This window comes from Centruroides vittatus, unplaced genomic scaffold (genome assembly GCF_030686945.1).
Source record: "Centruroides vittatus isolate TY-2023 unplaced genomic scaffold, ASM3068694v2 contig_474, whole genome shotgun sequence".
Classification (NCBI taxonomy): domain Eukaryota; kingdom Metazoa; phylum Arthropoda; class Arachnida; order Scorpiones; family Buthidae; genus Centruroides; species Centruroides vittatus.
The window spans coordinates 2,367,286-2,380,874 of NW_027122266.1; the positions used below are offsets into that span (position 1 = coordinate 2,367,286).

General features: G+C 26.5%; 1 protein-coding gene across 1 annotated transcript in view; it reads right to left on the minus strand.

Moving 5' to 3' along the window:
• Positions 1 to 675: 675 nt before the first annotated feature.
• Ide (Insulin degrading metalloproteinase) overlaps positions 676 to 13,589 on the minus strand; it is a 45,106-nt gene continuing 32,192 nt past the window's right edge. Inside the window, exons 14-28 of the mRNA XM_067273384.1 lie at positions 12,931 to 13,033; positions 9,691 to 9,786; positions 9,582 to 9,608; positions 8,270 to 8,352; positions 8,057 to 8,201; positions 7,401 to 7,511; positions 7,199 to 7,319; positions 7,027 to 7,118; positions 6,777 to 6,888; positions 6,279 to 6,446; positions 2,837 to 2,961; positions 2,618 to 2,765; positions 1,373 to 1,434; positions 1,193 to 1,297; positions 676 to 1,066 (exon numbers count right to left, since the gene is read on the minus strand). Coding sequence (XP_067129485.1) covers positions 944 to 1,066; positions 1,193 to 1,297; positions 1,373 to 1,434; positions 2,618 to 2,765; positions 2,837 to 2,961; positions 6,279 to 6,446; positions 6,777 to 6,888; positions 7,027 to 7,118; positions 7,199 to 7,319; positions 7,401 to 7,511; positions 8,057 to 8,201; positions 8,270 to 8,352; positions 9,582 to 9,608; positions 9,691 to 9,786; positions 12,931 to 13,033 — 1,621 coding nt within the window. The 3' untranslated portion in view covers positions 676 to 943. The remainder of the gene's footprint in view (positions 1,067 to 1,192; positions 1,298 to 1,372; positions 1,435 to 2,617; positions 2,766 to 2,836; positions 2,962 to 6,278; positions 6,447 to 6,776; positions 6,889 to 7,026; positions 7,119 to 7,198; positions 7,320 to 7,400; positions 7,512 to 8,056; positions 8,202 to 8,269; positions 8,353 to 9,581; positions 9,609 to 9,690; positions 9,787 to 12,930; positions 13,034 to 13,589) is intronic.

The following is a 13,589-nucleotide window of genomic DNA, read 5'->3' on the forward strand; positions in this document are numbered from 1 at the left end:
GTTTATTGTGATTCTGGGCTGGTACAAAATGGCACAGTTTCATTGGCAAGTAGACACCAACTGAAAATACGATATCATATTTTTTCCTAATGTTAACTCTACGAAACTGTACCATTCACAGCCAAATATCAAATGATACATTGTTTCGTGTTTCGTTCTCTAGGATTTATGATGATTATATTAACATTTACTGTAAATGTACATATTTTAATATGATTTTATGTGCTTTTAACGCTTTTCTAGTGATATTACGACTTCAATATTTGTGGCGACGGATTTAAAATCGAATAAACTGACTTAAACTTGATTTTTATTTTTCCATATACTTTTTTGACAAATGACGTATACTCGGTAATGACGTAACTCGAGGTATACCTGTATTACAATAACTGTAGAAGATTCCTTACTTGAAGTAGAAAACATTGCATGCTTTTACTTTAATAAAACATTCTTGATCAAGTATGTTTTGTTTGATTAAAGATGAATTACATTTTTGTACTTTTTTTTTTTAACTTTATTCTCCGAAGATGGACTTTAGATACTTACTACTTTTTATAATGTCAAGTTTTTTGACTGCAATAAAACCACTTTTTGAGTGTTGTTTGAAGTTTAGAGAATTAATGAATATTGCTTCTATGTGTATCATTGTTTTTAAATAGAAAAAGTCTAAAAAACTGAGAATGATGCTAAAATTTATTATAATTCAGCAAATTACAACATTTCAAATTAAAATCTGAATTTCATATAACTCTGTATATTCATCTTTGATTTCACGCAGATTATCCGGAGAAAAGTACGAATGTAGTTCAAATTTAAGAAATTTATATCTTTACAATTACATGATTTAAATAAATACATGTCTACCAATTAAAAACCCAATTTTGCTTAGTGTTCTCATATTAAATACATTAAAAGTGATTTTTCTAAATACTACCTAAAAAGGTTATAATTTTGATTTTCTAGAGGCCATTCCTATATTTGGTGTTATATCAATGCACGGCTTTACCAAAGGATAGAGTCCGAGTCCACTTTTAAATTCTGTTATGTTTTCTATTTTAGTGAAAGGCTGTAATATAAAAAGTTCAGAATAAAAACGTAAATAATGATAGTCAAAATTATAAGTACATTATATACATCGACTCAAATAAAAATATACCTGAGAAACTGGTGGTTGTATTAATCCATCACTAACATTTTCAGTAACATTAAGTGAATTATCACCTTGTGAATTAATAACAGATGACATAATGTGTACGGACAGTTTCTTTCGAGAAGTTGCATCATAAGCAATCAATTCCTGCATTTATATATTAAAATTGTTTAATATTAAATGGAATTATTAATGTTTTCAATTTATGTAAGAAATTTTTACCTTATAAAAATTAATTACATCATCTTTTGTCAATTTATGTAAACAGGCAACCTCTATGTTATCTGAAAAAGTTAATTTTGTAAGTTAGAATAGTCCTACTTCATAACTATTCTTAGTAATCCATTATTATTAATACCAGAGAAGCCCATACACTGGGGCACTTGGGATATATGCCTCCCCTTTACCTAATCAACAAAGAAGCCCCAAATTCCATTATTAACAAAGAAAATTCATGACTTCTAGGCTATTCTGCAAATGCAGTTTAAAGAAACTAATGAATGATATTTGTCCATTGTCTCATGCAACTTTGTCGTATGTTGACCAAAACATGGCCTTGAAATCAAGGAACGTTTCCCTTGTTTTCGAGGCCAAGTTAGTCATGGTTGCAACCAGTGCCACCTTGTGAGAGTACAGATTCGATGTTAAACTATAGTTTGAAGCTTCTTGCATAATGTGCGATGTCTTTTTTTTTATAGCTTGTGAGCACCTCTGATTAATACATAAAGCTTAATATTATATTCACTTTTATTAATTGTTGCCTATATTTAAAATCAATTCAAATTATTTAATTTTCATTTATTTAATAAAACTTAATAAATTGTTTGCTGTATGATTTTTTAATTATTTCTATATTAACAGTATTGACTTTGAAAGTTTTAATTAGCAATATGTATTTCATTAAAAAATTCAGGATACTAAAGTCACTAAAAATACAAATGTAGACAACCCATTTTTCCATAGAGACTCACCTAAAACATGCCATGACTTGACCTTTCATTTTGGGCTACAGCTTCAGTAAATTATGTAAAAGACGAAATATCCATTAGTGAGTGGATATTATAAAAAATATAATATATTTTATTATTTTTTATATAATGTAACTCAACTTGAGTTACTGTATTTTAGATGAGTTCCTAGTATAAAAAAAAGGGATAGTAGATGATGCCATTTGGATTGTCCATATGTGTATTTTTAGTAATATATAAGTTAATATTTCTAAAAATTAAACTTAACCTCTTTCTTTTCTAACTTGTATTGTATTACTTAAATTCTTTTATATTAATTTATATTAATCATTTATTACAAGTAATTTTCCTGTTGGAGAAATGATATCATATTTTCATAATTTTCTCAAATAGTATTTAGTTAAAAGATAAATTTATTGTATTACTTCCTGGATTTCTTTTACATTGATCAAACAAAACAACTTATTCTTTAAATTCAAAAGTTCTTTGAAAAACTAACCTCTATCAAAATTGTACTGACGCAGAGTGATTTCATTCCAATATTTTCCTGTTAGATAAACCAATTTCTTTGGCTTTTCCAGGCGTTTTGCTGCAAGAGCCGATTTGTGGGCTTCAAATTCTTGGATTGACATTTCACTTAAATGTTTCTATAAGATATTAAATTTATAGCATTAAAGTTTTTATACCAAATATTTTCACTAATAAAAGAATTACTTACTTCAATAAATATTAGAAATGCTTCAATTCTTGAATCTACATATGCAGGACTCTTATCTGACTGTACTATAATATGTACACCTTGAACACCACTGGCTCTTCTAACTCCGCTAAATACAATATAACCTACAAAGTAAAAATTTTAATAGTTTATTATTCTAGTGGTGATCAAATAATTAAATATTAATATGCTTTATTATTATTATTATGATTTTAAAGGTACAATCAAATGATTTTCTATCATACTAAAAGCTATCACTAGGTTAAAAGAAATATTGGATTAATATTTGTCATAATGTTTGTGTTATAACTATAAATGAAAATCAAATATACCATACTGTATTTTTTTAAGTAGGTATTTATCGTAAATTCAATGATTTTAAGGAAAATTATTGGATGATAATTATAAATGGATATATAAAGGATGTCCAGAAAGTAAGTACCATTTGCAAAAATTGAAAAGATAATTTGCTTTTAAGGTATACCTTTTGTCTCATGTGTCACTATAAAACATCACCTTGGACATTGAGACATTTGTTATCATAGCATTGCAACAAGATTTTTGATTCCATCTGAAAAGAAGCTTGCTTCCTGTGTATTAAACCAGCCCTGAATGGCAGCCTTCATAGCATTATTGCTATTGAATTTCTTCCTTGCTAAAAATCTTTTTAGATGAAGAAACACATGAAAATCTGTAGGTGCAAGATGTGAGCTGAAAGGTGGATGCTAAAATGTTTGCCAGCCAAACCTTGCAGAAGTTGGTATGGTACATTGCAACAGCAGTGTGGAGCCATGCATTGTCATACAACTGAATAACTCCAGAAGTGAGACAACCTCTGCTTTTGTCCAAAATGACTTCTGCAATTTTCATAAGGTTTCACAATAAGCAGGTGCACTTATGGTTTGACTTCTGGGAATGAACTCAATCAGCAAAACACTGTGTTGCTCCCGAAAAACTGTGTACATGAGCTTTCTGGAAGAGACAGTCCGCTTGAACTTTCTCTATGGTGAAAAATCAGTATGCTGTCATTGCTTGGATTGCTGCTTGCACTTCTCTCCTGTCAAAGTATGGACCAAGAACTCGTTGTCCTTCTGATAGCATTCAAAAACTCTCATCACAGATCCCATTTGAGTTTGTGGACATTTGTCAACTTTTTGGCACTTTCCTTGTGCAGAGCTTGTGTTAAAGCAAATGATCTGTGATGATTTTGTTGAAAAAAGCAAGAAATTTCAGGAAAATGTGCATGGAACTCAGAAATGTTAAATTTTCTGTTCACCTGCTCCTGAAGGTTGGCAGTAATTAATGAGGAATGCCTACTCTGTTTTTGTTGCATATAGTACACTGGTTCTTCCTGCTTTAAACATTATTTGTCATTTTCTCACCATCCATTTGTCATTACTTTTTCACCATACACATGACAAACCTCTTGATGAATTTCAACTTGACAAAGATTTTTGACTTGCAGGAACTTGATAGTTCAGACTTTATTCTTGGTGAGATTATCAATTTTCTTGCACATTTTCAAATACAATGCCTGAGCATTGCATCCAATCAAACATAGCATTCAGTTTCGTGCTCTGGACCTATATGTGGCATTAATGTGGCAAATTATCCCTGACTCCACCTGCTGGCCACTGTTCAAACAGTACTTACTTTCTGGAAAACCAAATACTTATATAGTTTTCAGTGTAATACTTGACTCAATGCACAAGTGCTATATGCTACTTGTTGCAGTAATAATATATGTGTCTATTTTGTGCTATATCATTGTTGTAGTAATTAAGTGATTATAATAATTGTTTTTTTATTAAAATTATATCCTGTTTTATATGAATTATATTTAGTTTATTATTTTTTTTAAATTTGTTTTTTTTTTGCCAACAGATAAAGGTAATAAGCTGGATGTAGGCAAAAATTAATTGATACATACAAATTAAATCAATATTTTGGGGTGGTATGTATATTATTATTTGTTAGAAGTATGTTAATAAAGTGATTAACAAACTGCAGAATTTCAGAGCAATTGGTTGAACAGCCTAGGAGTGAATAGCAAACAAAGAAACATCCTCATTTATATATATATATATAAATGAGGATGTTATTGATGATAAATGAGAACTTTATAATTATATATATATATAATTATAAAATCTGAGTGTCAAACTCAATTATAATTATAACCATTCTAGTGATTGATGTAATTTTTGTGTAAAGCAATCTAACTTTTTAATGATTAAAAAAAAAAATTTATAATTCTATGATTTCAATTTTTCAATGGGATTCAAATGATGCTTTGAAATTTCAACTGTGTGCACAGCATAACTGCCATTTGTTGAGCACCCTAGTCATCTCTTGCTCTCTCATTACGGTTTTATGTTTTCAGTTATATTTTGCTTTTTTTGGGTGTGTTTGGTTATATACATATTGTGTGTTATATGTCAATTTTTAACAATTTATTCCCACAATTTTTCTTCATTCACAGGTTTTTGTATAAGCTACCATTGTATTTGATATGAATTTCTGTTTGCATTATGTTATATGGTTCAATCTACTGAAAATATTTATCCATATTACATAAAGTCTAAAATCTGACACATTAATATACCATATGATTTCTTATTTCCATTAAAACATTCAAACATTGTTCAGATATTCATTGTATAAATTTTTTTTTAAAAGCAAAGACAAAGAAGTGATTATAGATTGTAGAGCTTACATATAGGGTGAATCTATCTATGTTATATTAAACTGTTCAATATTATAAAATTCAATGATCTCAAAGTACAGTAGAGCGTCGTTTATTCGAACCAATTGGGGACCAGGGTTGTTCGGATAACTTATTTTTCGGATAACCAATTATGTACGAAAAAATATATTAACCTATCCCATGTTGAAATTTTTCTCCATTGCATGTTGCTTTGCGTTGAATTTTCATCAATTTTAGCCTAACGAAAAGTTTTAATAATAATAATCGTGGCTATTGTATCTTTAAAAATTATTTCTTTATTTTGTACAAACAAAATAAATATATTGAAAAATATAAAAACAAAAAAAATTATACTTTAGAAGTTAATCTAGTATCAAAAACATTCGATTCAGCATGACACAGTCTGACTGGAAAGCTTTCGGTTAACCAACGTTTCGGATGAACAATGCTCTACTGTATATAATTACACACTGCATTTTGAAAGATGACACTTGATTAAATGCCAATTCCTATAAGAATATACAAGTATTAAATTTTAACCAAATTTGAATCAGCAATTTTGTATAACAGATTTTACTTTTAAATTCTAGTTCATCATTATAACATTACTAAAAATGTCAAATAAAAAGTTAAAATCTTAATTTAAAATCACAAATAAAAATTAGTAACTGGAATTAATATATACAAAAACAATGTTTATCGTTAATTTATTAACCTTAAATTACTGTTTCCTACCCAACTGCTCTTGTGTACGCAGGACATTAAAACAGGGTTCCGTGATTATTTGGCAAAATAATTCTACCAACATATTACATTTGGTCTCTTGAAGCCCACACTGATAATAAGCTTCCACAGCTGAACTGCGATGAACATTATTTACTTTCTCCAACAGGAAATGGGATCCTAAAATTTATTAAAAGTTTATTTAAAATAATTAAATTATCTTCAAAAATCAATGCTGAACTATAATATCAGAATCTTGTCTTGTATATTCTAATTTTCAAATAATATAAAGCTAGAAATAGAGCCATTACACAATTCTACTTATCTTTAATTTTTTTTAACAATAAGTTTTCTACATTAAAAATTAAAAAACTATTATAAAAATACCACTCAACATTCAAATGTCTAGCAGTTCCAGATATATGTATTTATGAAATTAAATTATTTGTATGCAAGTATAATTACTTTATACTTGCATTAAAATTTGTTTTGCACCTTACTAACAATTACCTTTGGTCAGCTGATATTCTCGATCTCGTATTAACTGACTTGGTAATAGAGGTCTCCATTTCATAGTCTCTTCCAATTTACTTTCAACTATAGATACCAAATCAAGTGCTTTCTATGTAAAAGATAAATTAAGAATAAATTTTAATTAATGAAATTTAACAAAAAAAATTAGTTTCAAAATATGGAATTAAAGTTTTAAGTATTTAAGCATAATTTAAAAATTTTACTTTATACTATATAAAATAATTACTTGTTTAATTAAATTGCCATGAATAAGTGCTTCAATGTGCATTCTTGATAAAAGTTGAGGTATAATAGCCTGTACTTTTTCCACTGTAAGTTCTGTAAGTATGAATATTAAAAAAATTTGTTAAATTATTATATTTGGCATTTTCTCAACAAAATGAGTTTTTAATTCAAACCTTCTGCAGCATCTAACAGTTCTGCATTTGACCAAATACGTTCTGCAAGTAATAGACAAGTATAATAAATGGCATGTTGGTGTGGTTGTTCAGCTTCAAAATTTTTCAACCCTCGAATATACTAAAACAAATTTGATTAACAATAAATCAATATCTTATTTCAATTTATCTACTAACTAAAATTGAATATTAAATTACTTACTGCTTCTTTTAATATTTCAAAACGTTTTGGATCTATTTTGAAATTTGTTAATTTATCCATAATTTTTTGTAACAATACATGCTGCTTATCATTATAACCTTTTACAGATAACTAAAAAAAATTAAAGTTTATATTATTAAATGAAATAAAAATTTAAAAAACAACACTGAAAGTTCTTGTAACAGAGAAAAAAAATTTTGGTAATAAAGTTTTAGTTACAAATATATTAAAATATAGTTATATAAATTTAATATTAACATTAAAATAAAAATGCATCACAAATATTTGTGAAGTTATTGTCATAATTAAATCTCAATTTCATTAATATCTCCATTAGATTATTAATACTAATAATAAACTTGTAAATAATAAGAATAATAAAAACTTAAGCATATTAATTTGAACTTTTTATTGTCTATATATATATATATATATATATATCTTTTCAATAAAACAGGAATTTCATATTTATATACAATATTTAGTTATATACCATATTTTATGGACTATAAGACGCACCTTAATTTTTAATATTCATATAAAAAATGTTTTAAACTGCACTTCATAATGATTGGATTTTATTTCATTGATTGTAAAGTAATTTTAGATAATTGATGATAATAATAATAATAAAATAACAAAAAAAACCACCTCACCAACATTCCATATTTTGTATTGTTGAGATTATATGATAATCCTGCAAGTTCAGCAGCATAAGTATATTCATTTAATGCATCTTTGAATAACTGAACAAACATATAAGTCATATTTGAATGATGAGGATCCAAATAAGCCAAAGGACTAGAGGAGAAAAAGTCAACTCAATAAAATGAAAAAATATAAACAAATTTAAATTAATTTTCTTTTACCTTTCAAATTCAAAACTAAGAATTGCTTTTGGTAAATGAAATTCATCATCTTGTTTAAACCAAATCCTGCTCATCTCAGAATTCTGTAACAAAATAAATCTGTTTACGTGTGCATACAAAATACATCAAATATTAAGTTAGATAAATTTCCAATCAAAATGAATCATAATATATATATAAAATAATGAGCCAATATCATTTTCAGTCACAATTTTGCCATATTTTTAAACAATCAAAAGTTTAGATAAGAAAAAAATATATGCTAATTCACTATCATAAGTATCAGTATAGGTATCTTTCCCAACTATAAATTAGTAATTTTTGGCATTTGTCTTGAGGTCCTCAAAAATATAAATATTGGAATGTAGTACAGTATGTTAATTGTATCTTAACAAGAATTTCCACCTTAAAAAGCATCCTACCACATTCATAATTGCTGTGTAATATAACAAAATAGGATATTTTATTATTAGTAGTATTTTTATTACCGGTAAATATTTTAAAAACAAAATTTTTATTAGAATTTTATTCTTTGATATTTTGCATTTTAATTTTTAAGTTTCCTATGGATCAGCACTTTTTCCATAGATTAGAAAAAAGTCATACATCACAGAGAGAAATGCTAGTTTATAATATAAAACTATATTGTTTTCTGTACACAATTATATCTATATTATAATATTGTAATATCTATTAAATCCATTATTTTATTTAAAAAAATATACTTTACAATGTATTCTGTATCTTTCTGCAGCTTTAGAAATTTGTTCATCTGCTTAGGTCCTAAATAGAACATTTCAATTTCATAGATTTTGCATTGTTTTTAAACAGATAGTTTCATTTTTTTGTCTCTAAAAACATTTGACTTTAATTTTGAATTTGTAAAACATAATTGCATTCTCAAAAACTAGATATATAATTGTTCACTTAGACATTAGTAGGAACAATTATCATCTTATTTTGATAGGAATAAGATTGTCTTTATAACTTGAATTTTATACCAGATTATAATGGATGTCAAAAAATATAGCCTTTTCAAAGTTTCAAATAACAATAATAATAGTGTTTGTCAATCTTAATTCATTTCAAATACTGGTAGAATATTTTCATATTAATTAGCAATCATAACTGGATAATGAAAATAAATTATGTTTTCTTTTGTTTTTAGAGTATAAGTTTTTGTTTTTTAATTTAAATTTCAAAAAAATTGAAATTTAAAAAACAACACAGTCTTCTTTTTCTCTCTATTTTTTATTAAAAGAGATTTTCATTTGTTATATATTATCGATCATGTTGAAAAAGTCATACTTACTTTTATCATGATGGGTAAATTAGAATTCTACAAAACGAAGAAAAAACAAATTAAAATAAAATCAAAATAGCATATAAAATTAAATTATTTAGTTAACTGTCATACATGCCTCTGGTTCTCTTGGCGCAAGTTCAAAATTGGTTGGTATAAATTCATTCTTGGGTGGTAAAAGAAGATTATTATGGGTACCAACTAATTTCCATTTCTGGTTAAAAAAAAACAGTTATATTTATTTTAAGATAATTTCAACAAAAAGCTATCAATCTCTTATTATTACATAATATAAAACAAGTATAAATTAATGTATTTATTAAATGACAATTAGCTATGCATATAAAGTAAAAAAATAACATTGATATGACAGAAAATTTTGTTCCATAAAACAAATTCTAATATGTATGGTGGTCTTCAGAGGATAGATTCAAAAATGTTTGCTAGTTTATTCTAACAAAATATTAGAATTCATATATTTTTCAAAAATTTATAAATAATATGCATTTATTTCAATATTTGCTTGAGAAAGATAGTCATATGAAAGACCCTGTTCCTCTGGTATTCTAACAGAAAATCCAATTTTGCTCTAGTTAGCACTAGCACTAGCACTAGTTTTTTGTATATTTTAGCTGGCATAGCCCTTTTAGAAGCCCTTGAAATATAGAGGGCTGGCAGGACAGGGAGATATATAAACTCCAAAGATGGCAACGTGCTTTCATATCTTCAAATTTATATTAAATTTATTTTAAAACTCAACATTTGAAAATGTTTCAAAAAACCGTTCTAAAATTGGAATCCAGTTTTCATTTAACCTGAAGTAGACCTCGGGTAAGGTCGAAAATGTTTGTTTCACGAAATCTAAGCAGTACCATGAATAAAGGTTCAATGAGTGTGTACAAGAGAAAGATAGTCATATCATTGCTTGCTATCTGTCAGTGATACAGACTATGTTATGATTACTTGAATCAATTACAGTACAATTCATATCTCCAATGATCATCACTATCATTAATTGTTTTCTTTTTTGAAAGAATCAGTTAATCAAACATATATTTGACATCATCATCATTTGTCATATTAATAAAAGAAATTTGTTATTTAATACAGTCATTTCTGAAAGGATAAATTGTAACTTTATAATTATTAAATTATAGAGCAAATTTAAAGTAATTAATAAATTTCAAAAATTTAAAATTATATAAAAATAGAAAATTAAATTTATTAATTATTTTCAGTATTTTTCTAAATTATTCAAACATTAGAGTTTGTTTACAAAAATTTAAGAAAATTTTTAAGTAGACAACTCATACAAATGTGTCTTTTCAATTAGTCATTTCACATGCACATGAGGAAAATAGCAATTCTGTGGCAAATTTGAAAAGACACATGAGTTGTCTACTTAAAAATTTTCTTAAATTTTTGTAAACATAGACACTAATTGATAAAAATTTCCAGGACAAAATTTTAACTTTAAAGTTGCAAAAATTTTTAATTTAAATAGACATTATTCCTTTAATATATAAATTAATCAATCATGTTACTTAAACTTTAATAGTAATATAAAAATTTTATAAACACTAATAAACAATTATTCATGAGTTAACTATATGTTATTACAAATATACAAACATCTATCACAAATTTCTTACTAAATTAAATTTTTTTTATACAATATTCAATTATTCAGAGGCCAATTTTAACAATTATATCTTTAATATTCTAACAAATTACTGTTTTTTAACTATAAAAATAAATTTAATATTGTATATACCAATTCTATAAACTCCCTGTTTTTCATGAATTATTTTACTTCAAATAATTAACTTTTTAACTATACATTACTTCTGATGTAAATAAAAATTTCATTCAAAATTTAAAAACATATTTCCTACAAACTATTCATTCAATAATCATTTGTCATTACCTTGAAACAAAAAAATTTAAAACTTTTATCTTTAATTCAGCATTTATAACTAATAATCATGAAGGATAAGTAATTAACAGGGTAAAAAAGTGTTTATTAGAAAAGAAATGAATTAAATTTATTTTATTAAATAACCATTAAAAATGCTAATGACTCAAAACAACATACTCAGAACACCTTATAAATTTGCAGCCATGTTTATTAGGTACTAACGAATGTTTTCGATCGTATTTAACGACCTATCAACTTCAGAGAGGCTAGTAAAGTATCTGCAGCCTGGCGCTCAGGCAGTATGTAAACGTCAGAAAAGCGGATAAGCGGAAGCTTACTCAAGGACAGAACCCATTAGTTATTGTCTCCGCACAGCTCCTCTCCTTCCCTATGTTCTTTGCGCCGTTCGGTTTGCACCGTATTTTTGTTTGTATTTTATTTTTAATGTCTCCATGGAGCATATTATTTTTCATTGTCAGTTATTTATTTTTTATTTTATTCTCATTGTTAGTTTCTTCTTTATTTTCATTATTTAATTCAAAATAATGAGAGAAATAAATGGAGGATTCAAAATATTTTTTGAACAGACTGTCTCTTCTTGGATCGATTAAGAAAATTGCCTAAGGACGAAATTCAGCAATTAAAAAAATTTTTTAAAGTTAATTCGTCACCAGAGGGACACCACAGAAATCTACATTAAACAGCACTTCTCAAGTAGATATAAAAGTCTGGAAGTCTCCTACTGGATAGGTTAAAAATTGAAGGTGTCTGTAAAATCTGCCAGTTTCCGAATTTTTTACTAAGGAAATGTCCAGTCATCAAAGGGTGTTCTGGAACACGTAAAAGAAATAAATGGCGGATTCAAAAATATTTTTTGAACAGACTGTGTCTTCTTGGATCGATTAGGAAATAGGATTATTTCTGGGGGGGTTGTGATGGTAATTTACAGTTTGGTTTAACAAATTCTGATAAAATTTTTGTTCACTTTATTGTGTGAAAATTAAAGTTGCAACAGTGATGTTTCCAGGGCAATGGCAAATTTCTCATTAACACAAGAATTCACTTTATCAGTGTTCATTTTAAGGTGAGTTGACTAATCAATATTTATTAAAAAATAATTATCAATACATATTTAAAAATAAAACTAAAATAAATTAATAACTTTTCATATATTAAATAATAAATTTTATAACAATAAAATGAAGAACAATTTTGATTTTGATTATGAAAATCAAATTAATTTCAGGTTTATCTTATCATGGTTTGTAAAGTTTTAAAAATTTATCATTTTAACTAAGATGTTATTTTATAAATAAAATATAAATAACTTTATTATTTTTTCTAATGAATAGTGTAACCTAATTTCAGAGTAGTTTTATCCAATGAAAATATATTTCTTCTATGATGATAAAATTAAACTATTATCAATAAAATTTTTACCTGAATTACTGAATCGGGAATTCTTTCAAATTTATATTTTGTACCATACCAGCATTCTTCACAGTCTACAATATTTTCAAATTTTTTCCCTATTACAGCAACTCTGTAAAATATAAAAATTTATCTTTAAATTTAACTAAAAAAAGTTATGAAATTCAGAAATTTATTCTGCAAAGGATAGCCATATCCTTTGCAGAATAGATAAAGATCCCTCTTCATCTATTATCAAGGGACTTATCAAAAAAATATTCCTCATTGACCTCTTAAAGTTGCAAAGACCAATGGTATTTTTAAGTCAGAGGGGTATATCAAACAACTAAAATGAGCTTACAAAGAAATACCAAGAGTCAATAACTTCTCTAATGCATTTAGATTCAACCCAACAGTATACTCTTTGATTACGAATTCTGAAGACTCTCTAAGTGACTTACAACTTCCAGGAGTATACACTATTCTGGTTACAGACCACAGGAATGGACAGAATTTGCAGTACATTGGTACCATGACCTGCCCACTCAACCAATGTTTAAAAGAGCATTCAGCATTATTAAAAATAGATTAAAACACCATGACACTGGCCATATTTGCAACAGATCGACAAGTTCAAGTACATCTCGACAGAGCCAAACTTCTATATCACACAGGCCAATAAAATGAAC